Raw genomic sequence first — 25,585 nt, forward strand, 5'->3', positions numbered from 1 at the left:
AGGGCCAGGCAGCACTTCCTTATATACATCTTTCAGAAGCTGCGAGACGCCGCCACACTATGATGTTATCGCCGAGAACATCCATTATGTCCATATATACGTCATAACTATGCTGGCCCTGGACGGCGAGTCTGATGTGCCTTGGGCGATCCATCGAGGTATTCATTCGTTAGCGTGAGCTATGCAGCCGAGCTATCCGTTCGATGTACATTTGAGGCTGCATCGAACGCGCCGCGCCACATGTACATTCTGCTGAACAGTATTTCAGGGTATTGTCACCGTAGCAATTTTTCGTGTTCAGGATCTTCCATCCATTTGTCGAAGTTGGTGAGGACTGTGATGTCCTGGTCGTGATGCTTACATGACGTATGAGATCCTTATTCTTGCATCTTGGAACACTGGCTTTGACGAGATGGGCCTTCATAGTGAGAAGGTACATCTTCCAAGAACGACAAAATAGATTGAGATGCTCACGTGTCACCACATTCAACTCTTCCCACACCCCGTAGGCTGAGATAAACGTCTGTACCCCATCCCCACATGCTTTGCACGGCGATACCTCCTCCAAAGTATTCCGCATAGGCTCTCCCTAAAGGAAGGCCATATCCAAGACCAGCAAGGCTGTTCTTATTATCGCCACTGGCACCGGATATTGTGCTCAAAGCCTCCAGTCCACTACCAATCGAAAGACTCGAAGAGGCTTCATCTTCTGTGAATGTCGTGAAGCTGTAATCCCAGATATGTTGATAATTCTCTGGTGTTATACCACCCCCATGATCACGAATACGAATAGTCACTCCTGGTGTAGATCGCTTCAGGGGTCGGATATTCTCGGAGACACCGGTGTTCACTTCCTCGACAATATGAGACGCCAATCTTGAAGCTTTGTCCACATTCCATTGATCGATATTTTTGAGCATCTTGTTTGATGCGTCTGAAAGGTTATTTTCTGGCAATGGCGCAATGGTCACCTCGACCGGTTCGCGCTCCTTTCCTCGTTCTACAGTCGCTCGAAACGCGTTCTTCAGTAGCTCGGTGATGATATATTCCAGGTGTACAGGGACATGTGCGAAAGTGTATTCTGGCTCGCCGTTGATTACAAGCGATGGTCGAAGGCCGTATTTCAGCTCGCATATGTCGGACACCACTGATTCGCACTGGCGAACAATGGAAGCAGGGCAAAGCTTCGTATCAATCACACCGATATACCCTGATTCTGCGTGAATATCAGCATCGTCTGATAGATCTTGGTGTGGTTGTGATGAGAAATGTAATGCAATGTGTTGTTCTGCTATGAGACGAGTACCAATTCGAGCACGGAGGTGCTCGTCGAGAAATCTTGTGACATCTTTGGGGGATATATATTTCCGGGCCTCTAGAAAGCCCCGTGCCAGTATTGAGATTGTATCAGCATGAGTGTGCACCAGGTCAGCCATCACCTCCGTGAATTGTATCTCATCTTCCAGGGTACTGATCTCTTTCTCAGCCCATGGCAGCAGTGTGGACAGCGAATGCAGATAATTCTCGTGGATCTTGGATATTTGAGGGTTGACGACGACTATAAAGGGCAGATTCCGTAGAGACTGGATTCGGTGCGCAAGACGTGCTGGCAGAATCGAGAGGGTGAAATTCGCGGATTTGAAGAGTGCTTCAGCTGGTAATGGCGGTCGACCATGTCTGCCCAGTGGCCATGTGAGCTTCCACGCCACGACTAGGAGAAGAGTGTGATCTTACTTGACCAGGTCCGCAAGCGTCAAAGGATGTAGAGGCTTCGCGGCGAGATGTGCGATATCGGCGTCGGTGACAGTCCTCGTATGTATCGCAGCGCGTGCGCGACAGTGTCCAATTGATTTCTTAAGGCGTGTTTTGGGCGCACCACAGGTTCCATTCTCTAACACCGACCTCGATACCCTACTTGCGGCCTGCCACATGGTCGAATCTTGTGAAAAGGTGGAGGGAAGACAGCCCAGGAGATTGGTAACGACCTAGGTAGCTCACGGGCTCACCACGGGCAGCTTGGCATGAATGCGACTTGACTGAGAAGTTGTAAAGACCACATCACGTGTATAAGAGTTGAACCAGTCAAAATATAGCGGATAAATACACTTTGACAACTGTTCATGCTGACACATGAGACATCCCAGCCATGACGTGAAGTTACCGCCAGTGGAAGTTTGACGTCGCGTTGGTATGACAGTATAGGGCACACATGCTGCTTTGGGTTAGTCGCAACATGATGGGTATGGAGACAACCCAAATCTGGGAGCGTCATTTGAATTTGCAAACAGGCTGCCTGCTATAATAGCTATAGGTACCATCCTTTCATAAATCTCAGTCGAGTTGTACTTAAAACTCTTGCGCATTCATCAGGGCATCGCTCTACTGCGTGGTGACAACTTGATCCTTCTCGACATCTACACCTTCGTGAGACTCCAGCGTTGACAGCTTATCATCTGGGATCTCGGCGCTATTGCATGTCAATACTGTGCCATACCATAGTTACATATCTCGTACGTGAATCCATCGATTAACTTAAACTCCTTGGTGATTTTTCCACCTTGATCAGTTATACTCTGCTTGGCCCTGATGGGAGTTAGCTTTATGAGTAGCGGCTACTGCGTTCCGAACATACGCCTCAAGCTTCTCTTTAGAATGACCCTCCTTGAGAGACACCTACAAACACTGTTAGACTTGTTACCTAGCAATAAAGGCTAGAGCTCACATTGATAACAGGCATTCTTGCTATGGTGGAAAGGCGAATGAACAAATGACGAGTGGACTGAATCGGGAATTTGTTGAAGAGGACCGGGAGCGTGGTGAACAAGTATCGCAGTATGAGGGTATTTATGCAAACCGACCTGGGGTGGTTGGAACAAGCTGGAGCCCTCGACCAAGTGCAGGTGACGCAATGACGTGCGCTGGGAGGGGGGGTCCGCAATGCAAGACTGGGAAGTGAAGGCTCCAGCTGGCTGCATTCCTAACTGCACCCTTGCTTCAAGTTCGGCTGTACTTAAGCTAATAGTGGACGCTCGTGGGCCAATACATCTACTTCGTCTGACAATCTGAAGTCTCAAATCACACTACCTCGACATTGACACGGGCCAATACTTGAATACATAAATATTAGGTGAAAGCCTGCAGAGCGTGGCGTCGTCGCGTCGTGGCGGTGCAACGCGGGGCACGCGATAAGATAGTGATATGTACCTAGGCTAGTGCTAGGTACCTTCCAATGAGACCAGGGTTGAGTTACTAGCTCATTATGTCTTAGCGCCATAATAATAATTTCTTCCGCCATGAGTATTGATCACAGAACTTCTGAGTGCTGCACCACCATACTTCCGAGCAGCGACCATGTCGGAGCAAGTCAATCGGGCGCACCGAAAGACCAAAGACAAGAAGGCATCTACGTCTGGTACACTGACCATCGTAACCTGTTTGCTCGGTCTAACTTTTGCTACAGAGCGCAATCCAAAAGCTTTCGCCGTTACGAACCCGCGCAAGCTTCAGCGTCAAGCTGCACGCTCTCACGATGTATGAACACAGACCTTAAAGCAAAGCGTGAATTCTGATAGGTTTGCCAGGTCAAAGAGAAGAAACTACATGTTCCCTTGGTGGACCGTCTACCTGAAGAGGCACCACCCACAGTCGTTGCGATCGTGGGACCACCAGGAGTACGTATTCCCTACAAGAGGCGCCAGCGAATTGTGGATGGCTGATCAGGATAGGTTGGAAAAACTACGCTTATAAAATCTCTCGTTCGTCGATACACGAAGCAAACCCTCTCTGCGCCCACTGGTCCCCTTACTGTCGTCACTTCGAAGCGCCGACGGCTGACCTTCATAGAATGCCCAGCCGAATCTCTGGCAAGCATGATGGACATTGCAAAGATAGTAGATTATGTTCTGCTCATGATAGATGGGAACTATGGCTTTGAGATGGAGACTATGGAGTTTTTGAACATCCTGCCTGCGACAGGAATGCCTAGCAATGTCTTCGGCATCCTGACCCACTTGGATCTATTCAAAAAGCAAGAAACGCTAAAGGCTCAGAAAAAAAGGCTCAAACATCGCTTTTGGAGCGAACTCTACCAGGGCGCGAAACTATTTTACTTATCAGGTGTAGTCAATGGCCGTTACCCTGATCGCGAAATCCTGAATCTTTCGCGATTCCTATCTGTAATGAAGAACCCTCGACCGTTAGTATGGCGTAACTCGCATCCATATTCTCTTGTAGATCGGTTCCTTGATATGACACCGCCTACCCGAATCGAAGAAAACCCCAAATGCGACCGCACTGTCGCTCTATACGGCTACCTTCGCGGTACGAACTTCCCTGCTGAGGGTGCAAGAGTACATATACCAGGCATGGGAGATCAGAAAGTCTCCATGATCGAGGCGCTCCCGGATCCGTGTCCAACTCCCTATATGGACCAAGCTGTCGCCAAAGTAACAGGCAAGAAGGGCAGAAGAAGACTGGGAGATAAACAGAAAATCATTTTTGCTCCTATGTCTGATGTCGGGGGTGTTCTTGTCGATAAAGATGCAGTATATATCGATGTCAAGACTTCAACGTTCGACAGGGACGATGATGAGGACGAGGACGGAAAAGAACGTGGTTTAGGCGAAAAACTCATGATTGGCTTGCAGGGAGGGAGGAGACTTCTTGGACAAGCGGATTCAGGCATGCGTCTATATTCAGGAGGCACTACAATTGTGGATGGTGACCTTGATGATGACATTGGAAACATGGGAAGGAAAGCAAAGCGAGTCGCGAATATGGTTGCGAAAGATATAGATGAGCCAGATGAGGACGAGGGCTTCGAGAGTGGAGAGGACGAAGACGAGGACGAAGCAGACTTGATGGGTGCATCCGACGAAGACGACGATGGCCACATTAAAGGCGTTGAGACCGAGGACGATCATTTTAAGCACAAGACACTATCAAAGCGCAGTGGCGATAGTTCTACCGACGACATCGCATTCGCTGATAGCGATTCTGATCTAGGTTCACTATCTTCTGAGGACGAGCAGGAGTTTGATCATGAGAATTTGAGCGACGGGGAATCCGAATCAGACGATGAAGATGGTGGCGCTGTAAAATGGAAGAACAATCTTAGTGGAAACGCAGAGCGGTTACACGGAAAGAAAAGACCCTATCAAACAAAGGAGCTTATGCGATTAATGTACGATGAGTCAATATCCCTCAGCGAGGTTTTGAGAAGATGGGCTGGAGCAACGGAAGTCAACGGGGAGGGTAGCAATGATCCAGATGATGACTTCTTCAAAAGAGCAAAGCATGGATTGACCGAAGAAACTGAAGATAGGATGATACCCGCCTATGATTATGAGATGTTAGAGGGTAAATGGGCGGATGAGGATAGTATCGAAGCGTTGCGTCAACGCTTTACGACAGCCAGTCTGATTAACAGTCGCGCGGATGATAATGGCGAGGACGACTCGGCGTTCGGTGGCGAAGACGAGGGTGATGGTGAATTCGAAGATCTCGAAACTGGGCAGAAATTTGGAGGAGGCGAGACTGCGAACGAGCAAGATGCCTCAAAGGCTATAGAAGAAGAACGAGAGCGTAATGCCCGCAAGAAGGAGGAGCTCAAGCTGCGGTTCGAGGAGGAAGATCGAGAAGGCTTCGGAAAAGACAAGACAAACGAAGGAGCAGCGGTCAATGGTGATGAGGAACAATTCGGTGAGGACGAGTGGTACGAAGCACAAAAAGCAGCCATGCGGAAGCAGCTCGATATAAATGACGCCGAGGTTAGCCAAATGGACGGGTTGTCAAGAGCACGATTCGAAGGGTACAAAGCTGGGACATACGCACGAATAGTACTGGAGGATGTGCCATACGAGTTTTGCGCCAACTTTAACCCTCGATTTCCAATCATCATTGGCGGACTTACACCAACAGAGGAACGCTTTGGGTTCGTTCAAATCCGCATCAAACGCCATCGCTGGCATAAGAAGATTTTGAAGACAAATGATCCTCTGATCTTCTCTCTTGGCTGGCGTCGATTCCAAACTATGCCAGTCTATAGCATATCAGATTCACGCACCCGGAATCGCATGCTAAAATACACACCAGAACACATGCATTGCTTTGGTACATTCTACGGGCCCCTTATTGCACCGAACACTGGGTTCTGCTGTGTTCAGTCTTTCTCAAACACGAATCCTGGCTTCCGGATAGCGGCAACTGGTGTAGTTCTCAACGTGGACGAGAGTACGGAAATTGTCAAGAAACTCAAGCTAACCGGACATCCTTATAAAATTTTTAAGAATACCGCCTTTGTGAAGGACATGTTCAGCACTTCACTTGAGATTGCCAAGTTTGAGGGTGCCAGCATCAGGACAGTATCAGGCATCCGTGGTCAGATTAAGAAAGCCTTGAGCAAGCCGGAGGGAAACTTTCGTGCGACATTTGAGGACAAAGTCTTGATGAGCGACATCGTTTTCTTACGAGCATGGTATCCCATCAAGCCGCATCGATTTTACAATGTTGTGACCGAATTACTTGACCGATCGACTCTTACAGCAGCTGGTGAGAACATGGGATGGAAAGGTATGCGGCTCACAGGAGAAGTCCGTAAAGACATCGGAATGCCGACACCGCAGGACAAGAATTCTGCATATAGACCTGTCGAGCGCCAAGACCGACACTTCAATCCCATTCGAGTGCCACGCAAGTTACAGGCTGATCTACCGTACAAGTCACAGATCGTCCAGCTCAAGCCGCAACGGAAGCAGACATATATGCAAAAACGAGCCGTCTTGCCAGGCAAAGACGAACGTAAAGCAATGGTTCTGATGCAACAATTGCAAACGCTCAGGAACGACAAGCTTGAGAAGCGACGTAAGAAGCAGGAAGAACGCAAAGAGCCATATCGGAAAAAAGTGGCAGAGAACCAGGAGAAGAGGAGTGAACGAGAAAAGAAGGAGAAGGAGGAGTACTGGCGAAGAGAAGGAAAGAAGAGGAAGAACCAAGACAGCACCTCTGGTGGAGGAAAGCGGCGAAAGTAGGACTGGGGATCTGTTATTGTGATCTAGGCCTGAGTACTTTTTGTCAGATGCATTGCATAAGTGGTGTTGCTGGTATAGCATTCTAGGCGTTTTCCATGGTCAACAACAACAAATGCGATGCTGGAATGGCTTGCATGCATGAACGGCATCCAGCGGATGTATATGTACATGTAGAACTCTCCGACGCGCATCGTCTGCAGCTTAGGGACAACGGTTCACTTTCCGGCCTATCAGTCTTGACTTGTCTTCGAATCCAAGGTGCGATTGGCTCCTGCGCTCGCGCGTCGTAGCGTGCGTTACAAGGGCAATAGATGGCAAGGGTGATCGTTGTTGTCTAAAAGTCAATTGCGAAACGCTGTCAAGGGTTAATAAATACACCAAGGGTTTGAAAACACTGTGTCAGTCGATAAACGCTGGCAGCAGCAGAATTGTGGCAATCAATTTACGCTCAACCCCGAGTCGAGACCGAAAACCTCAGGCAGACACGGAACAGCGTGATGCGCGTCACTCTAGCCGAGCCGGTCATGTGCCAGCGCGCCTTCCCGGTCCCGGTGATTCTCACTGTCCAGTACGACAAACGCGTGACGCACTTTCTCTCTCTCCATACTTCACACTGGAACATCTGAGCATCTGAGTATCAGGCTCAGGTCTCTTTTCATATATACTTCGAACACCTCTGGTCGTTGTTCTGTGGTTGTTGCGACCAGTAACTACGGGCCCCGCTCTTCGCGTCTTTGTTGAGCTGACGACGTCGCGTTCGCGCCACCGGTGATCGCCTCTCGGCGTGTATACGTGAAACCCGACCTTCGCAATAGCGTTCAGTTCACGTTCTGATAATTGACTCCACCGGACCTCGCAAGAAAAGTGAAAATACGAGCAATTGACTCTCTGATCCTTCTGCGCAGCGACTATATCAACGGATCCGCGATCCCTGGTTAGACCGCACGTTCTTACCCCACCATGAGTACGATCGCGTCCCAAACCGAATATTACTTGCTCAACATAGTTCTCACGAATGATACAGACTCGACCAGCCTTGCTGCTTCTACGGGATTGAAAGAAACTCTTCCAGTCTCACAGGTCTCCTTTGTGTCTACCGCCTCGTCTAGCACAAACGCAACTACGGCGTCCCGTTTGTTGTCATCGTCCAGCAGTCTCTCAACCTCTAATGGTGCAGATACTACTTTGACATCCCCCACGTCATCCATCAGCAATTCAAGTCAGCCGCGGCATTACGAAAAGACTGAATCTACCAGTAAAGCAGATACTGAGCTAGTACCTACACTAGACACAGGGTTTAGCTACAGAGAAACACAAATACCTATCAGTGCGACAACAGGGACTGAAGATAGTAGCAGTAACGACAGTACAGTCACAACACCTATAAGCTTAGATGCGCCAGTATTGGTGCAAGGATATAAACGAACCGCGAGTGGTACCGTCAAAGGCAGTATTGCCAACAACCCCAACAGTGCGCTTACTGAAAAAGCACGTGGTCACAGGCGTGGCACCAGCAACATGAGTATTGACTCAACTTCAACAACCCGAGGAAGCGAGGTTCGTTCAATGATCGGCTTGTTTGATGGGCATAGTTCTGATCTTCTGGAAACAGCTTGCCGCGCAACTAAAAGCAAGACTATCTTATGCTATGGTCAAAGTACAGCACGGCTGGGAGCACCATACCCTGGACGAGCTCGAAGAACAAGCTTCACAAATCAGTTCTCCTGTAGCCCCCCGTAATAGAGAACAATTCCGACATTCAGACTCGCCGCAATATTTATCCCGTAACCGGAGGTTAAGTGCTTACTCCGATCATGCTGATAGACCTAAGTACTCACCTGGTCACGAGATCTGGTCTCGAGGCATCTCTCGTTCGATGGATACAACTCCATCAAGTAAGAAATACAGCGTCAGCCTAACAATCATAATCTGACGCGAGGCAGGCTTTACATACAAGGACTCACATTCAAATGCGTCGGTTCATCGGGCTTTTCTGGCACTGAATACTACTGGAGGCACTCAAACATCACATGAAACTCAGGAAAATGGTCTCGCTCCGGCTGCGCCCATAATCTCATCCCGTCGGAACAGACGCGCACATACCACAAACACTCCACCACCATTTTTGTCCACAGTCGAAGAAGGTAAAACACACAATGGTGTACCTAGGACCCCTCGACAAGGCATACTCCGCATGCCCAGCCAGCAAGACGAGAAAGATGCGGTCGATACCCTTCTCTTCATGAGCAGTCCCAATAATTCTGCATACTTCGCAAACCAGGCGCATAGCCCATATAAGGCTGAACTTAGATCCAAGAGGGTCGCATTTGACGCTGGCGATCGCACAAACGGGCTTTGCAACCCCCATTACCCAATGCAAGCATAGGAGTTTTGGGCAATCTTGTCTCAGAGATTTTGCATCATTGTAGCTTGCATATGCGGCGTCTGGTGTTGAGAGATACCCGTCTGCACTCTAGGGTGTACGACGTATGAGCAATGTTCTGCATTTTTGAGAACTGCCATATGTACGTAACTATCTATGAATGACATGTTCTTCTTCATGTGTGCCGCGGGTAGTGCTTGTCTAGCTGCGCAATTTTCGGGATAACTCACAGGCGAAGATCCTCGTTAGCGTGTAGCACGTATTATTCTTACATCTTTTCATCGGTCAAATCTGTTTTCCATGGTCGAAATGTCACACTTTGTAATGACACAAAGTTGGAACATTTTTAGTCGCCATTGCTTTGTCCATAGCTCGAGGAATCTCGTTCAAACTGATTCCTTATGTAAGTTTTGGTTGATCATGAGAGAAATGAGTTGATAAGTTGTACCTATCGCAGAGGGAACATTCATTCCTGGGCTATAGACGTAGTCCGAGCATTCTTTGGTGGAGAGAATATTCGCACAAAGCCATTTTCCGTCCATATAGTCTTTCTCACACTCGTGATTATCTCTTCACTATCACAACACTCCCTCCAAAACGGTCACATTGTCAAAACCAGCAACTCACCTGCACAGAATGAACACCCCTTTCAGCATATCTGAAGTAGAACAAGCAGGACATGACCCCGCCATGACAGGGTATACAATTATCGCAAAGTTCTAGCACAAGCCCAGTTGGACTCCATCCACACCACTTTGCGGGCTATCGATGCTCCAGAGACGCGACGGCCGATCAATAGGGTTAATTACAGTGGCCTCAGAGTCCTAGCCCGGCCTCGAAAAACACTAAGCGTTATGGCGACCGCTCTCAGGCGAGATTCTCAGGGGAGAAATTTCAGGATCCACACACTATACGCCAGACTTGACGAGATATCCTGGGTAACTGCCAGTTCTCATAGAGACCTTAAGGTGAGACTGACTCCAGGCTGTGTATATATTTAGACTGGTGGCACGACCCTCCCGGAGTTGGAGTCAAGAGCGAAAGAAAATCTAGGGAGAGATGCTGGTTGAGATACTGGTTCATTGCATAGAATATGGCTCGTTTGATAGTTTGATTCATTTCTGCTGTCATAGGGAAGGAGTCACAGTAACTCTTTCCCGATAGTGAATTTCCAGTCATAGAGTGAGGTTTTGTTAGTCCCATTGCTGTAATCTTTCTAACTTAGAGGTACATTTATTGATCTGATAGCGGGTAGCCAAATGTTCCTACTTGAATGGGATACTCCTAGGAGGTATCGTGTAATGTCTTAGGAAGTACGGCGTCGCACTTACCGGCGGAGGTAGGCTATACTAAGCACAAGTTAAGAGTTTATCAGAGTCGGTCAATTTGTATAGTTGGTCCATCGAGGCTGATAATGAGGGGTACGAGGTTGTATTTCTCCTACCTAGGCCCGTTATCCGATATCAACCTTTTAAGCATCACATTCATCTGTTCTTTAGTACGCGGGATAGTATGACTGCAAAGGATCAAAATTTGAATCAAATGGCGACGATGGTGTGTTAATGGAATTTTCGACACGGATTATTGAGGTGATACTTAAGATAGGACTCCAAGAAGGATGGGAGGTCAGACAGTGTACCACGATGCTTTTAACAATTATCTATACTCCGATGGCACTGTCTTGCATTTCATTTACTGGCCTAGGGCTTGAGTTCAGGAGAGTCACATAAAATTGACAGCGCGCCTAAGGCTCTTGATGTTTCCATACATCACAACAGGCAGCGCAGATTTCATACTCCTGGTGAAGCAAACGAATAAAGAACAAGGCGATCAGATAATCTCTTACTTCTTCCAGCAGTATTTGCGCAAAGATGTGTTCAATCCCAGAGCTTCACACGGGTTAAAAACGTATTATATGGTTTTCTTATCTGTGTCGTTTAAAAAATGTCTTTCCCTTGCATCATAGCTTTGACCTCATATATCCAGAAACCAATTCAGTTATTGTGACAGCATCATGTCATATCAATTAGCCCAAAGTTGATGCGGGGTCATCTGAAACTTTGGTAAACCTATGAACATCAACGCAACATCTAAGTGCCTTCAGATCCATACTTTCCCTCCAGCGTGACCGTACTGTTTATAGCAGGTGGTAACGGTACAAGGGTTGGCAGATTGACAGTCTAAAGTCCTGAAGGTTGCATCCATTGATATAGGGATCCATCTGAATTGGCTCGGTCCCGCAGCACCACACCAACCTTGCTTTTTCTGCTTTCTCTGCTTCGAACGCCATCTAAATTACGAATAGACAAACAGACCTCGACGTTGTACATATAACGATTATACAATAGCCGTATTGAATGGTCTGATGATCTCTAACCCTAAACAACATGGCCCAACAAGTATGGGCTTTCGGTTTGAATTCACATGAACAAATTGCATTATCAAAGGCTGGAGACCTTGTTACACCACACTGTATGGACGCAGGAGATAACATTGGTGTTTTATATGCTGGTTGGTCCGATACTCTGAGCAAGTTACATCCCTCCTAGATCCCAAAGGATATCTCGCAAAATCGTGACTAATGTCTACAGTAAAACGAGACGGCCATCTGTACCATTACGGAGGTATGACTGGAAGACACGCTAGAAAGCTTACAAGTCCGAGAAACTGTACAATCACCAAGTTCTTTGGTACACACGACGGTCTCCGAGGTGGCATCACCGAGCTCGGTCAGCTTGCTCTTCTCGAAAACGACACTTTCACACTTCAAGGTAGCCTCGGCACTTGTCCTCTCCTTGCGGACATTGCTTTAATAAACTCTGGACATGTCGCTGCTGTGATCTTGACCTCACGGGTCGAGAACTGGGAGGTCCTTGAGTTCCATAACGTGACTTCCTTCATCGACTGGTATAATACACCAATCTCTGAGGCCACTCATGTAGTCAACCTCGCAATCACAAGCAGCACAGCTGGTGAATCTAGACCCATAAGCACACCATTAGTTAGTCATAAAGGAAACGGACGCCATATCCAGCTCGTCGCCAGCTCCACCTGCTTCGCCCTCCTTACCGAATCTAACGACCGCGGGGTCGTTCGAAGCACAATCTACACATGGGGCGAAGCTCGCTCACACAGCGCTCTAGGCAGATCGGTTGATGAGCATAATCCACCGACCAGCCCAGGAAGTGTCTCTGCCCTCGAGGGTCTGCGCATCTCGAAGATCGCCAGTGGAGGCTACATGAGCGCGGCTCTAACTGAAGACAGAGACCTATACCTCTGGGGACAAGCGCAACCAGGTCGTGGCCTGCTGATCGATGACATGAGAGCTCACAATGATGATGACGTCAAGCTGGCGAATGTCATTTCACCGTCCGAACAGGGAGACACGATGGATATACGGGATGTGGCCGTCGGAAACGGCCATGTTGTTGTCATCACACAAGATCGACGAGTATTCGTTGCGGGAAGCAATACGAATGGACAGCTAGGTACAGGAGACGCCGAAGCTTTCGTACCATACTGGAAGGAGATCAACCTTCTGCGTGAAATAGCTTTGGGTGTGGTTTGTGGAGACAAGACAACCTATGTTGAAACGATCAGGGGTCACATCGCGTTGGGCTCTGGTCATGCTGAAGCGAATGTTTAGCTTATGGATAGGGATTTGAAGTAGAGGGATTCAAACAGCCTTCAAACCAGTCCACTCACGGATTGAATGCAAATTGTCGTACTTGAACTCATCGCATAACGCTGTAAATGCTTGAACTTTTTTCTCCGCACCTCGGAAGTGATGCATTCGGTAAGTAGTATGAGGCCTCGAGCCTCGAGCCCGGCTTCCTACGAGATGGTAGTCGTTATGTTGATACCCGTCAGTCCTCCAGCTCGAACAATTTCCAAGAAACATAGTTGCGTTCTGATGGCAGGAGAATATATCGTAAATTAGCCAAATGCGACCACACAGGAACCGGAAAGTAGTTGCAGGAAGGATTTAAAGTATAAGAGAAGGCGTGGCATTGTGAAATGATCCATATGTAGTTAGCATCTGTTATTTCATGGTTGGAACATGCTATGTAAAATATTGAGGGGCAATCATCTTTATATACTCATCACTTACACGTAAAGGCAAATGGGGCAGTCAACGACACTATTTTGTCATGTCAATGCATCACCAGAATCAAACAGAATCGGAACCAAAACATCGATACACAGGACCAAGTTTTCTTTCACGGGGTGCTTAGAGAGGTCTATATTCCTTCTTTAATGCTGGATACATAGTGAATATTCAAAAGACAACTGCCCTCACATAGCCACTCTACCAAAGCCTACTTCGAACCCTTCGGTCGTTGCTCTGTAGTCTGGTCCGATGCGTTATAGTTCATGGCTCTATGCTGGCTACTATCCAGCGAATTCTGTGCCATGCGACGCTTCTCATCTTCAATCTTCTTCAGGGTCTTCTCAGTCTTACCTTTGCCACTGCCTTTGCCATGGAACTGGTGACTCAAATGTTTGAAAGCGTCTTTTTGGCCTAGACTGCGGCCATACTCGTCGTGATACTTTAGCTCGACAGTAGGTCGGTACTCGTGACTGAAAATCTCGGCTAGTCTGCGGGATTCTTGGTGATCGCGCTGTGCGTTTGTGTTCCGGGCACGCTCCTCGCGGTCTTTGACAGTCATATGATCTAATCGGCCGCTTTGCCTCTCGCGCTCGCGCTGCAGTTTACCTTGGCGCTCTGCTTCATTTTCCGCTTTTTTCTTGTGTGCTAAAAAGTCTTGTCGTCGTCGTTGGGCTTCACTGAGCTCCAAGGCATTCGCGCCGTCTACGAGGCCGCGGTCCTTGAGAAGCTTCATGGTTGCACCTATGCCGGAGCTGACTGTGGCCTCATCTTCAAGACCAGCATTTCCGACCTCTGTGGAGACACTATGGTATGGCTTGGCATCGGGTAGCTCTTCACCTTCTTCGAGATCGTCCTTGAGCTCCATATTGACATCTTCGTGCAGATCCGTCCTCCCGACACTTTGAGGGCGGCTTTCTGATTTAACGTCGGGGGGTGAAGTATCGGGCCTTTCTAGGTTTGAGACAAACCGCGATGTCTCGTCAATGATCAAACCAGGTCCCTCTTCGTCCCCGTCCTCTGCTGTGTCCATAGCATCTGGCGTGACGGACACCTCTTCGCGAATCTGCTTGGCTAAATCTTCGGGTCGCAACTTCTTCCGTTTCTTTAATGCTTCGCGTCTCTGTTGAGCTAGCTTCAATTGCAGATCATCATCGTCAAATGAATTGCTGTCGAACATGACCTTTTTTGGTGCGTCTGTGTCCATAGCTTCTGCTTCGACGCTTTCGGTTGAGCCATTCATCGGGAAATCGTCGTCCTCATCAACCACCTTCTTTCGCGAATGCTTTGTTTTCTTTTTCTTTGGTTTCTTCACTTTCACTCCAGTGGACTCAGCATAATCAGATATGGGCGCAGTTCCTTCGTTGATAATATCAAGAGATATGGTGACCCCTTTGCGTGTCGTCGAACCAGCTTGAGCAGCCTGAGCGGCTTCGATCGTACTACCTGAACCATCCAAGGTGAAGCGTTTGCTTTTTTTCGCTGGACCATCTACATCATCATATTGGGCAAGTAAAGACTTGCTACCGTCTCCGTTCTCATCGTTTGGATCGTAGATTCGTTTGCGTTTCTTGTTTTCAAGGCGCTCCTTCAACTTTTCTTGATCCTTCAATGCGGCATTCTCGAGCTCATCTTCTTCCTCGGAATCTTCGACGCCAGCATCTTTGAGGGTCAGGATCTGTTCTGTGCCTTCATCGAAGTTCTCAAAGTCGTGACCAACTTTGACGCCTCTCAAATCTGCAGCTGTATAGTCGATTTGATTTTCCCGCTCAGCAAGTTCCTCTTGCAACTTTCGTGTCCTATCCTTCTCTAACTTTTTTTGACGCTTCTTCTGCCCCATGAGCCAGCTTTTGGTGTCCATCTCATTCTCGTCCGCCTCTCCAAGACCTTTACCTTGGAGCTTAGCGCTGAGCTGTGCTCGTTCTCTTTCCTTCCGTAGCCTCTCTTTCTTGGCCTGACGCTCCTCCTCAGCTCGCCGTTGAGCTTCCAGTCTTTCCCAATTACTATCCGCCGCGGCCTGGCGCGAATTGACAGTACTGGCAACTTCTTCGTTGGGGCTGGTATTAGACTTAGACTCCTTGAAGACTGGTCCATGTACGATTGGAGCACCTGGCACCGGAAGTGGGTCGTAACCCATTGCAATGCGCACACGGTTCATGGCTTCGATGTCGTCCGCCATTTTGCTAGGTCCGGGTGAATTTGTCCAGATCAGACTTTGAGCGGTGCAGCAAACTGGAAAAGAAGTATTGCTTGGGTGGAAGAGGAGCAAGTCTGCGTACCTACATGTTGACAGTGGAGGTGGACCTGTGTAACTAGGGTGGTCGGTAGCTTTAAAATCACGCTAGTGCTAGCGCCACGCGAGGCGAGACTTTTTTTTCTATAAGAGCTCGTTTTCCCTCAGACTTTTTTTCACATCATCAGACTTGTGTCCAGCGATCCTGACAGCTTCTTCGGACGCCAACAGTTGATTTCTGGACAGTTCGCTACACACCGGAAATGGATGACATCCTCAAATGATGTCAGCCCGGGCGACAGGTCTCAGAGAAATAATCGAACGTGGAGCTTGAGCTCCCCGTAAGGGTTGAGCTCAGTGAAGCGCAAGATGGGCGTTATATTCCAAATCATGGTCGAGGCCGTTGGCTCTTGAGACTCGAGGAAAACCATCCGCCTACATAACACCAATCTCTCCACTGCCCTCTTTGACTTGCTAAGTCATTGAGCCGGTCGTGACAACATTCTGAACATCCCGTTCCTATGGCATCTTCTTCCTACTACCTGTCAGCTCCAAAGTACTCACAGACCATATAGAGTTATTCGGCCATATCGACTGAGCGCCTCGTCGACTCCTCGCATCCTCACATGTTCTCGCGCACTTTGAGCATTTACTTCATGGCGTCATGTCATTATATTTGTAAATCTATATCACAATAACTTCAGGTGACCAGTGACTTGATCTATCACACTCTTCGGTCCTGGCCCTATACCAAGCACGGTCGCACTCCCGCTAGCTATTTGTGTTCGTCCTGCATCATGTATGACCTGCGCACATAGTCCTAAGCTGGTTGCCTGCGCCTGCAACATTTCCATATCCTCCTCGCTCTTAACTTGTAGGGCCACCTTCATCTGACCATATCGTTCCCAGCGCTTAAGCATTGTCGAGTTTGGAGACTTTCGTAGGAAGTGCTTGTAGCAGGCGAGGGTCGCATGTCCACACTGAGCTGCAATCTTGCCTGTAGAGATGTCAGTCGAGTTGGAGGGCGGTACTGACGCAGACAGCTACCTTTTGTCATGCCCAAGTCTGTCCGTACCACTAGCACAAGCTTGCATTCCTCATTGGCAGCGAAATCCTTGATCTCTTGGTCCTCGTCACTCGTCTTCCATTCATTGCGGAGTTTTTCATAATCCTCATCGCCGGAGCTATCAGATGTGTGACTCTTTAATTCCCTTGCACCATTCTTCGAGCCGCCGAATATGCCTATTGAAGAAGCTTGACCCAGGAAATAGCCTGTGATACCGGCAACAAGGGCGGCAGCGAATGCGAGGGCGGCAGCTGACGGAGGTATAGGCGGTATGTGGTCCTGAGAAATAGCCATGATCTGAGATTCGAATACTCTTGAAGAGCGGAAGTGTAGTCGACACGTTTAGGATAATTATAGACAACTGTGGATCTGAAGTTGCTGAAGACGCTGCCGGATCCACCGTACTAGCGCGAAATCGCTCCGCAACTCAGCGACGGCAAAACTTCACCTCCGAAATCCCATCAATTATATACAGATCGAGGCATCTAACATCCCTCTGACAGCCACGGGCGGGCTGTCAATACTAACGAGATACGCTCGTAATGGCCACTCGACTACCATATAGGCTTACGCAGCCCTCGAACGTCCGTCGGATTTCCACCACCGCGAGAGCCTACACAACCGTTCAAGCCGTAGACAAGACGAAGCCAGTCGAATACAAAGATCAACTATGGCAACGACTTGAACCCCCTTCATATCCATATGGCGAACCCAGACACTACAAACAATCAAACAGAGGACTTTATGGTGGTCTACGCGTCCAAGTGGGAAACAATGTTTCCGACAAAACAAAAACAAAAACTCGCAGGACATGGTATCCGAACATCGTACGAAAAAGATTGTTCTCGGTGGCATTGAATCAACACATTCCCTTGAAGGTAGCAGCCCGCGTCATAAGGACAATAGATAAGGTTGGCGGTCTAGACGAGTACCTGCTCGGAGACAAGCCAGCACGGATAAAGGAGCTCGGCGTGTTTGGTTGGAGGCTCCGCTGGATCATCATGAACACTCCGTCCGTACGAATGCGAATGGGACAGCAGGCGAAGGCAATGGGGGTCGAGGACAACGTGCGTTTCGAGAGGGGCTGGATGACACGTGATGAGATATATCAATATCTCAAGGAGCAGTTCCAAATAAAAGTAGCACGTCAACGGGCCGAATTAGCAGAACTTGCGGGGAAAGCAGAAGTTCAATTGAACGGTCTAGCAGGACTCTCGGAAGTGACAGAATCTGAAGTAGCAGAACTCGCTAAAATGGCAGACGGTCTTGCTGTAGACGGTCTTGCTGCGGCAGAGGCGGTATCAAACATCAACGATGGGAGCGTGGACTCAAAGAAGGCATACAAAGTCTTCAGGGACATTGAACAACAGACAAAACCTGTCATTATCAAGGTTCATGACCTAAATGGCAGAAGAGGCCGACGAGTACAGAAGTACGACATGACGGTCCTGTCAAATAAGTCATTGGTAGATCATGAGCACCACATGCTACATGCGGCTTATCTTGAGACGGCTACGAAACCTCTGGTCGAAAGAGCGCTACCAGGTCGTTTGGATGGGACGCAAAACTTGAAGGATAAGCACAGGTATATCGGTGAAGGCCGACCAAGATCACTCGACAGACAAGAAATGAACGCATCGATTGATGAATTGGAGCCATCTGTGATGGAGCAACCCGCGCCTGTCTCAGGCCCATCTGGACAGGACACACGTACGGTGGGGCAGAAACTTAAGGATTTTTTCTCACGAGTGAGCAAGGAACATACAATATTTAAAAAGTGATGCTACAGAGTGAGGAATATCCTGTGAGCTGTTACGAGTGGACCTGCTGTATATAATAGTTCCTTTCATCCCCTCCTGTATTTCATACGAGTTAGACGAACATAATTTGCTCGTGCAGCAATACTTTGACCACCCTTCGCATGTTCTCGCTTTCGACTGGTTTAGCTTTGAAGAAGTTTGTCCTGCGTGGCTGATACTCGCGATGTTTGCTTGGTGTGAAAGAATTGACAGCTGGCCCAATGAAATGTCGTTTCAGGAATTTGGTTGAGTTATAGAATTGTATTTGCAATTTCCAAAATTGTACTAACATTACTAAATGTTCCCTGATGCGAACTTATCTTTACCTAGCATTGCATGGTATAGGGCGATCATCTGCCTGACAAAGTCTTGGCGTTCCGTAAGCACTTCGAGCTGCCCCAGAGTCGAGCTATTTGCATCGCCTTGCGATAACAATGTTCCTTGAACAATCCATAGTTCACTCTCAAACCTTCTTTTTATCACCTTAATACTTTCGACCACTCTCTCTTGCCATTTGACTCTCTCCATATCATCCCTAGATTGAAGGATAGCCTGGTGGTCATCTTACTCTGTGCTGATTCGTCGCGCTCCTCACCAATCCCGCGTGTCGCCTGCATGCTTACAGCATCCGCATAGTTTCTATCAGGCGTCCATCTCGACTTCAACCTCTTTCGCACGCCCAAACTCAGAAAAGTGCGCATCCAATAACCATGCGTTTTTCCTCAACTCTGGTATTTGCGTTGTCTGCGCTCGCTGTTGCTGAGGAGCAAGCTCCGCTTGCAGACAAGGTCAAGGGATGGTTTAACAAGGCTCAGTCTTACGTGTCCTCTGCTGTTCCCGCGCCGTCCCACCTAATTGACGCCGGCGCTGCGAAGGTTGCCTCTGCTGTGGTCTCACCTATCAACCGGGAGAACTGGAAGACCGTAATTCGTCCTACATCAGCGCTGAGCGAAGGTCCTGAAGAATGGGTAGTGTACGTCACTGGCGGTAACACGACCTGCTTCGGACGATGCGCCAATGCGACGAAAGCATGGAACGTATGTCATGCTATTCTACGTACATAACATTGTACAGTAGCTAACAGTAATAGGAATCTGTCGCACTCATGTCTCCCAACCCGAAGCGTCCCAACTTTGCAATTCTCGATTGTGAAGAAGATCCAATACTCTGCAATGCCTGGGCTGTTGGTCCTCCGGCTCTTTACTACATCCTTCTCCCGAAGCCTCTGCCTGATCAATCCAAACCCTCAACCACTGTATATTATATTCCCATGAACCGCACCTCCATCACCGCTCGCGAGATCACCAAGCTCGTTGCCGAGAAGGGCTACCAGGATTTCAAGCCGTATGAGGGACCATATCATCCGTTCGACGGTCTTTTAGCGCAATTCGGTCTTGATATTCCACTTGCCTACGTTAGCTGGGGTTTCTCTAAACTGCCATCATGGGCACCAATGATTATAATCTCATTCTTGAGCCGTTCTTTCATGTGAGTACCACATTGTTTCAATCGAATTATACTGTGCGTCTGAACTAATACACGTTCTCAGGGGACGAAGGATGAATCCAAATCGTGGTGCTGGAACAGCTGGTGCTGCCCCCGCAGGAGCTGCTCCCGCTAGGTGATACCACTCATCCACGGTGCTGCGCCATCTCACTCTATAACCGAGGAATGAAGTCGACGACCTAAACCCCCATCTATCATCTAAGGCTGTACCAACTGGATACGATTAAGACGGTATTGTATCAGTGGACAATTCTAGACATACCACAGCGGAGAAGGAAAATTGTGCTATAATATATGTAGATGATCAACGCATACAGTTCAATTAATATATAATTGTTGATTGGCCTGCCCAACCACTGCATGCAAGTAGCCATACTGAGCATTTTAGTAAAGTTCAAGTTGGAGTGCGGATGACTAAGCCATATTTCACTACAGTAGTACGGCCCGGCCGTCAAACAGCCCGTCGCGAAATTTCCAGTTGCTAACCTCTTAAGTATTCCCGCCAATCTTCATGACCAACAAGACTTTGAGGATGGTCAGTATATCGAAGCGTATGGCAAAGCTGAAAGGCGTAAGTAGGGTGAGAAGCACACTTTTCCTATACTGACTATGGTGCAGAAGGTATTCATATTCATTTCCTGCGACCAGTTCCGCATTCCCAGGCCTAATCACCCGTCTAGCTTCTGGCCATACGAATCGGCAATGGCGCAGCAATCATACCACCCGAACTACAAATGGTATATCTGAGATTTAGTTACTCAGGCCAACAGGGCCACATCGGCGCCAAGTAAGTGTCTCTCCATTCCAAAGCTCACCCGTCTTCAAGCTCGCACAGAAAGACACCCCTAATCACACACTTGTTCTCACAGGAAGTTTTGGAAAGTCATCCTCCCACGCATTAAATACCGCAATCCCGCTATTCCCATTCGCATCTCCAAAACCGTCGATCCAAATACATCCCCCATCCTCGAGCTTGTCTTCAATAAGCCGCCCAAGAATCTACCAATAGACTTCACGTATATTGGCAGTCAGGCAGCAGATCATGTGCGTGTGCAAATGGACATCAAGGGGATGCATGAAGATAAAATCTGGGAGAAGCTGAGAGAGGCGACAGATGCGGTGGAGGTAGAGCCGTTAGAGCATGAATTAGAGGCAGCTGAGGAACCGGAGGTAAAACGAATGCAAAGTCAATGGCAGAAAGAGAAGGCCCGGGAATTTATTCATAATAGAGACGAGTATATTGGGGGGGATATAGGCGAGGAGTACAAGCTTACCCCGAACTTTGAGGAAAATTCCCAGCCGTTAAAGAGTATGTGATGTATGTGATAGGAAGAATGTAATATAATTGTATCATCATCATTGGAATACCGGGCAGCGTGTAGAAGCTATGGGATGCGACATGTCTATGCTATACCTCCTCTCCACCATGCAACGCAGCCCAGTACAAATACCACCACCATGGCATCCGCGACGACAGTCGTGTAGATTACGCTGTAACGTCCAACGACCCTCACATATCCACTGAATGGCTCTGGCAACACACTGCTCAGCATCCCGAAAATCCCACTCTGTGGCAATGCACCCCTTTCCAGGAAGTAGCGACTACTCTGCAACACGACCTCCGCCGTGGCGAACAGCCAGAACAATCTCTTCCCAACATCATTCACTAGCTCGAAATCATCTAGACCAAACCCGCCGTCATTCTGTGCTGATCGTCTAGCACTCTTCGCCCCCGTGAACGCCGTCTGACTTGCAATGTACACAGCAAGACCTAGTGCAAACACGGCATGTACAATTCGCCATACATAAGTTGTCGTCGGTACTGGCGCAGTCTCCTGTGGACCTCCCATGCCCGTGCCACCGGTCATAGCGGCCATCATCTGCTGCATGCCCGGTGGGAGACCAGCGAGGGGATCACCTCCAGCACCTGCGCCACCAGCGGCATTTGGGTCGAAGCCGCCGAGCATTTGCTGCAGCATACGCATTTGAGGGTCGTCTTGAGCTCCAGGTGCATTCACCGAACCGGTAAACGGGCTGGAGCGGCCAGAAGGAGTGAGTGGGCGTGATGTAGTGCGTGGTATGTAGTGGTGCTGCGAAATGTCGACTTCGTCCGGATCGTCATCGTGCGAAATACTGTGCTGGAGGACTTGTGTGGACTTGGAGGGAGTTGTAGAGGCGGCCGGGGCTATTTAGACATCGTTCAGCACGGCTTCTATTGAGCCTGATATTGGAGGTGGGCAGAGACTAAGTACCGTCATCTGGTGCAGGAGCTGGACGGCCGCTCATAGAAGTGATGGCGGCCAGCCGTGCGCTACCTCCGGCTTGGATTTTTGCATTGCGGCGCTCACGGCGGAGACGGGCTTGCTTTTGGTTTGGAGTTTCGTCGGCGGGGATCGGCTCTGCCATTCTGATGGTATTCGGAGAAGAGAGGTGAGGATTTGCGAGTGAAGATTATGGTGTAGACCATGAACGATAATGAATGTGGGATGGGGATGGTGACCTCAAGTTCGGAATCTTGACAGAGACCGCTCCGTATAATAACCGTTTGCAAGGACTGATTTTGGCTTTGTTTGTCTCACAGATATATCACCTTCGGTACTTAGCTCTGTAGAGCTCTAGGGCTCTCTCGAAGAAATATGATATTAAGTGTCTAGAATAGATCCAATACCGCCCCGCAAATGCACCTGCTCCTTAAAAGACTAAGAGCTAGCAGTGTTGATACTGAAATGTTGTTATTCACCCTCAAAGTTTAGTGTAGTGCTTTCGCAAAAGCTATAGCAACAATGCTTCCTCCGGTGAATCTTGCACTGCTCGATCAAAATCCAAAGTTCAAGGCTCTATACAAAGATCTCACGACGAACAAATTGAATACAGATTGCACAACCAAAGACCTTAAGAAGCAACGCATACAAGAGGGTTTAAGTAATGTGTGCAGCTGTATATGGCACCAGCTTGGAGGCACCAGGCTGACTCCTTTCAGCAACTCTCCAAAGCACGCGTCGAAGCAGCAGAGCGATCCATATTGATGGACGGTCTCTATGAAACCTCGTTGAATACAGCAGATCTACCTGCAGACGTGCGGATTTAAAGTGTTCACTCGCACGTTAACAAACTGACCAGTACCAGCTCCGTGAAGTCGTCCAGATCGTCTGCGCACAGCTCCTCGGCGTCATCCCTGACGAAGATCACGAGATCCTTAGTGAGGACATCGAATACTTCCTCGTCCGTCTGCTCCTGCTGATGCCCTTGTCACCCGCTGAATCCTTAGCTACAGGACAACATCGATGTGGTCACATCCTCGCTCTCTACCCTCTTCACTACTTCCGCAACTCATCTAACTCGCATCGCACATCCTTTCGAGCCATCAAACGTTCTACCCCAGCTAATTTCCCGACTGCCCTCGCATATCTCAAGTCTCAAAACCACGCACATAAACCTCAATAATAATTTGACGACATCTTTTTATGACCTCACTAATCTACTTACGGATCTTCTCACAGCCCACCGCAACCTTGTCACAACCCTTCTCACCCTGACCGATCGCACCTTGCACGGCACACTCTCTCGACACACACGGGCCCATGCTGAACATCTCGCCACTGTGACGCAAGGCTTAGCACTCAAATTGTCCATCGCGGCGCATCCTCGAACGGTAGGGGGTGGAGATGAGGCTTTGGCCGAGGCATTAGGGCTATATGCAAAGAGGGTGGAGGACAATAAGAGTGCATTCCTGGCGAAGAGGACGGGCGCGGAAAGGCTACTGAGAGGGTACGAGAGCGAAAGGGGCATGCGTGACTTGGCTAAGCGGTGGGCGGAGCTTAAGAGGGAGGAACGAGCAATCGAGGGAGAAATTGCGAGGCTAGAGAGGTAGGAACAAGTGCGTGAGCGAGTGCGAAAGGAGAAGGGGCATTGGTGACACGGAGGTGTCGAATAAATTATAGATATTGCCGGGCTGAAGTCAACCATTCATATACTGCAGATATGCGTATAGGGGGATAATGGTCATTCTCTCCAGCTACTCTACGTACGACACGAACGCCTCTACATCAGTACTTATCTGAAATCTAATTGTAATTCCATGTCCTACGAGACAGCTGTGCCCTTCGCCAACATCATATACCCTACCACCGGCTATAATCACGGCACTCGGCCCTGTCACAGCCTCCCACTCGTCAATCTCCCCCCTCGGCAAGCACAACGTCAATTAGTTTCATCGGAGGTGTTTATACACTTGTGAAGACTTCCTTCGCTCTCTTCTAGGGCTTGTTTTTCTTAAGGATACACTATTTAGGTGTGTGCGAATGGACAGTTGGTATAGGCATGAATGTATCGATATGATCACGCTCGGCAGCAGGGCAGAATATTGTCTGAAGTACGTTATTACTGCGTGCTATACACATAATGATGTAGCCATATAGGTACGCGTGAATGCCGTCGGCTGGGATATCGATGCTCCCTGCTCTTATCCGCGGCGGAATTCAAATAACTCATGATGAGGAGCGCCACGAGGGTGCCTGGACTTGTGTCTTCGTATTGTGACTTAAGGGCAGAAAGGAGGTCGTGAATGCGGGTATTTGCACCGAAGGAGAATCAGTGGAGCTGGAGTTGAGCGGATGGTATATCTCTGATGGTCTCAACGGATGTTTCGAGGGTTGACCTGACAGCATTGACTGAATAGCATTGACTGGACGGCACGTTCCGGAATCTTTGTGAAGGATGATGCTGTAAGAAAAATTGTTTTCGTGGGTCAAGCTTGAGGACAGTCCCAACATCGACAAGCGATCTTAAGCAAAGAGTGCTTCAGAATGGCCAAAGGCCAGGGAGATTCCTGGGGTGTGATTCAGGCCAGTAGAGGATATGGGGTCATTGCGATGAAGTTCAGTGGGGAGTTCTAAAGGCAGGGCTTGAGCGATTCGATACACTTTAGGTAGGCATGGAAGCTTGGAGTGTCCGAGGTTCTTGACAGCCTTTTGACCGGTAAGTTGGCCTAAGTTTTTGTCGAAGATGTCTCGGAGGTTTTCTCTATTTGAGAACACATATGGAGGAGGAAGCTCGGAATATGTATTTACCCATCCACATGTCCGGGCATGATCTCATTTGTTTAATTCGAAGTCTGTCCCAAGCGTTTCATCGCAGACTTTCGCCGCGAAAGACCTTGAGCCTTGCTTACCACTTGGATAGGAGTCGGAACAGTACTTGAGCTGGATCATTGACTCTAACATTATTGGTATTGCATTCGATGGATGTTTGGGGATTGGGGAGAATTGACAATATCGAGGCTTTACACGGAGCAGGAATTGATGTGCTAATGGCACTGATTCTAGACTTCAAAGACAATAGTCCTATAGACTAACACAGATATTTATCTATCTCTTGATAACAGCAAGTGCACGTCATACTACCTATGAGGTCAGCGTCTTACCGCTGAGACACATCATTATTTGATACTACCAGTCATGTAT

The 25,585-nt window shown here is 48.5% G+C and overlaps 13 protein-coding genes across 13 annotated transcripts; 8 read left to right on the plus strand and 5 right to left on the minus strand.

Annotated features, from left to right (window-relative positions):
- Window positions 1-470: 470 nt before the first annotated feature.
- EJ05DRAFT_498503 (mitochondrial pyruvate dehydrogenase kinase-like protein) lies at window positions 471-1,931 on the minus strand (the record flags this gene model as incomplete). Its single annotated transcript, XM_033746692.1, has 2 exons — window positions 471-1,677; window positions 1,735-1,931. 2 exons carry the CDS (start codon window positions 1,929-1,931, stop codon window positions 471-473), a joined length of 1,404 nt encoding a protein of 467 aa, XP_033602993.1.
- Window positions 1,932-2,379: 448 nt separating this feature from the next.
- EJ05DRAFT_498504 (uncharacterized protein) lies at window positions 2,380-2,737 on the minus strand (the record flags this gene model as incomplete). Its single annotated transcript, XM_033746693.1, has 4 exons — window positions 2,380-2,467; window positions 2,515-2,583; window positions 2,633-2,673; window positions 2,723-2,737. The coding sequence occupies 4 exons, from the start codon at window positions 2,735-2,737 to the stop codon at window positions 2,380-2,382; spliced, it is 213 nt and encodes a 70-aa protein (XP_033602994.1).
- Window positions 2,738-3,351: 614 nt separating this feature from the next.
- EJ05DRAFT_498505 (DUF663-domain-containing protein) lies at window positions 3,352-7,028 on the plus strand (the record flags this gene model as incomplete). Its single annotated transcript, XM_033746694.1, has 4 exons — window positions 3,352-3,412; window positions 3,461-3,531; window positions 3,582-3,671; window positions 3,726-7,028. 4 exons carry the CDS (start codon window positions 3,352-3,354, stop codon window positions 7,026-7,028), a joined length of 3,525 nt encoding a protein of 1,174 aa, XP_033602995.1.
- A 791-nt stretch (window positions 7,029-7,819) lies between these two features.
- On the plus strand, window positions 7,820-9,894 carry EJ05DRAFT_288556 (uncharacterized protein). The gene is made up of 4 exons (XM_033740502.1): window positions 7,820-7,992; window positions 8,053-8,585; window positions 8,641-8,923; window positions 8,972-9,894. Exons 1-4 carry the CDS (start codon window positions 7,989-7,991, stop codon window positions 9,412-9,414), a joined length of 1,263 nt encoding a protein of 420 aa, XP_033602996.1. The 5' UTR covers window positions 7,820-7,988; the 3' UTR covers window positions 9,415-9,894.
- A 1,904-nt stretch (window positions 9,895-11,798) lies between these two features.
- Window positions 11,799-13,137, plus strand: EJ05DRAFT_509072 (RCC1/BLIP-II; the record flags this gene model as incomplete). Its single annotated transcript, XM_033748069.1, has 2 exons — window positions 11,799-11,922; window positions 12,003-13,137. 2 exons carry the CDS (start codon window positions 11,799-11,801, stop codon window positions 13,055-13,057), a joined length of 1,179 nt encoding a protein of 392 aa, XP_033602997.1. The 3' UTR covers window positions 13,058-13,137.
- A 480-nt stretch (window positions 13,138-13,617) lies between these two features.
- Window positions 13,618-15,805, minus strand: EJ05DRAFT_474413 (uncharacterized protein). Its single transcript, XM_033743599.1, has one exon. It carries the CDS (start codon window positions 15,696-15,698, stop codon window positions 13,731-13,733), a length of 1,968 nt encoding a protein of 655 aa, XP_033602998.1. The 5' UTR covers window positions 15,699-15,805; the 3' UTR covers window positions 13,618-13,730.
- A 598-nt stretch (window positions 15,806-16,403) lies between these two features.
- EJ05DRAFT_531058 (peptidyl-tRNA hydrolase) lies at window positions 16,404-17,193 on the minus strand. The gene is made up of 2 exons (XM_033749000.1): window positions 16,800-17,193; window positions 16,404-16,749 (listed from the first exon to the last, which is right to left on the minus strand). The coding sequence occupies exons 1-2, from the start codon at window positions 17,110-17,112 to the stop codon at window positions 16,442-16,444; spliced, it is 621 nt and encodes a 206-aa protein (XP_033602999.1). The 5' UTR covers window positions 17,113-17,193; the 3' UTR covers window positions 16,404-16,441.
- A 225-nt stretch (window positions 17,194-17,418) lies between these two features.
- Window positions 17,419-18,856, plus strand: EJ05DRAFT_450272 (uncharacterized protein). The gene has a single exon (XM_033742367.1). The coding sequence runs from the start codon at window positions 17,820-17,822 to the stop codon at window positions 18,597-18,599; it is 780 nt and encodes a 259-aa protein (XP_033603000.1). The 5' UTR covers window positions 17,419-17,819; the 3' UTR covers window positions 18,600-18,856.
- EJ05DRAFT_428851 (uncharacterized protein) lies at window positions 17,538-17,765 on the plus strand (the record flags this gene model as incomplete). Its single annotated transcript, XM_033741529.1, has 1 exon — window positions 17,538-17,765. A coding segment is annotated over one exon (228 nt), but the record flags the coding sequence as incomplete, so codon positions are not given.
- A 190-nt stretch (window positions 18,857-19,046) lies between the features above and the next one.
- On the plus strand, window positions 19,047-20,482 carry EJ05DRAFT_536640 (uncharacterized protein). The gene is made up of 3 exons (XM_033749329.1): window positions 19,047-19,654; window positions 19,708-20,105; window positions 20,167-20,482. Exons 1-3 carry the CDS (start codon window positions 19,328-19,330, stop codon window positions 20,240-20,242), a joined length of 801 nt encoding a protein of 266 aa, XP_033603002.1. The 5' UTR covers window positions 19,047-19,327; the 3' UTR covers window positions 20,243-20,482.
- A 109-nt stretch (window positions 20,483-20,591) lies between these two features.
- On the plus strand, window positions 20,592-21,483 carry EJ05DRAFT_288654 (uncharacterized protein). Its single transcript, XM_033740503.1, has 4 exons — window positions 20,592-20,694; window positions 20,742-20,744; window positions 20,804-20,910; window positions 20,993-21,483. The coding sequence occupies exons 1-4, from the start codon at window positions 20,635-20,637 to the stop codon at window positions 21,438-21,440; spliced, it is 618 nt and encodes a 205-aa protein (XP_033603003.1). The 5' UTR covers window positions 20,592-20,634; the 3' UTR covers window positions 21,441-21,483.
- Window positions 21,484-21,526: 43 nt separating this feature from the next.
- EJ05DRAFT_498512 (uncharacterized protein) lies at window positions 21,527-22,529 on the minus strand (the record flags this gene model as incomplete). The annotated part of the gene is made up of 2 exons (XM_033746695.1): window positions 21,527-22,308; window positions 22,376-22,529. 2 exons carry the CDS (start codon window positions 22,527-22,529, stop codon window positions 21,527-21,529), a joined length of 936 nt encoding a protein of 311 aa, XP_033603004.1.
- A 314-nt stretch (window positions 22,530-22,843) lies between these two features.
- EJ05DRAFT_474418 (uncharacterized protein) lies at window positions 22,844-23,153 on the plus strand. Its single transcript, XM_033743600.1, has one exon. It carries the CDS (start codon window positions 22,907-22,909, stop codon window positions 23,147-23,149), a length of 243 nt encoding a protein of 80 aa, XP_033603005.1. The 5' UTR covers window positions 22,844-22,906; the 3' UTR covers window positions 23,150-23,153.
- The last annotated feature ends 2,432 nt before the right edge of the window (window positions 23,154-25,585 follow it).

Source organism: Pseudovirgaria hyperparasitica, assembly GCF_010093815.1.
Source record: "Pseudovirgaria hyperparasitica strain CBS 121739 unplaced genomic scaffold EJ05scaffold_4, whole genome shotgun sequence".
NCBI lineage: Eukaryota > Fungi > Ascomycota > Dothideomycetes > Acrospermales > Acrospermaceae > Pseudovirgaria > Pseudovirgaria hyperparasitica.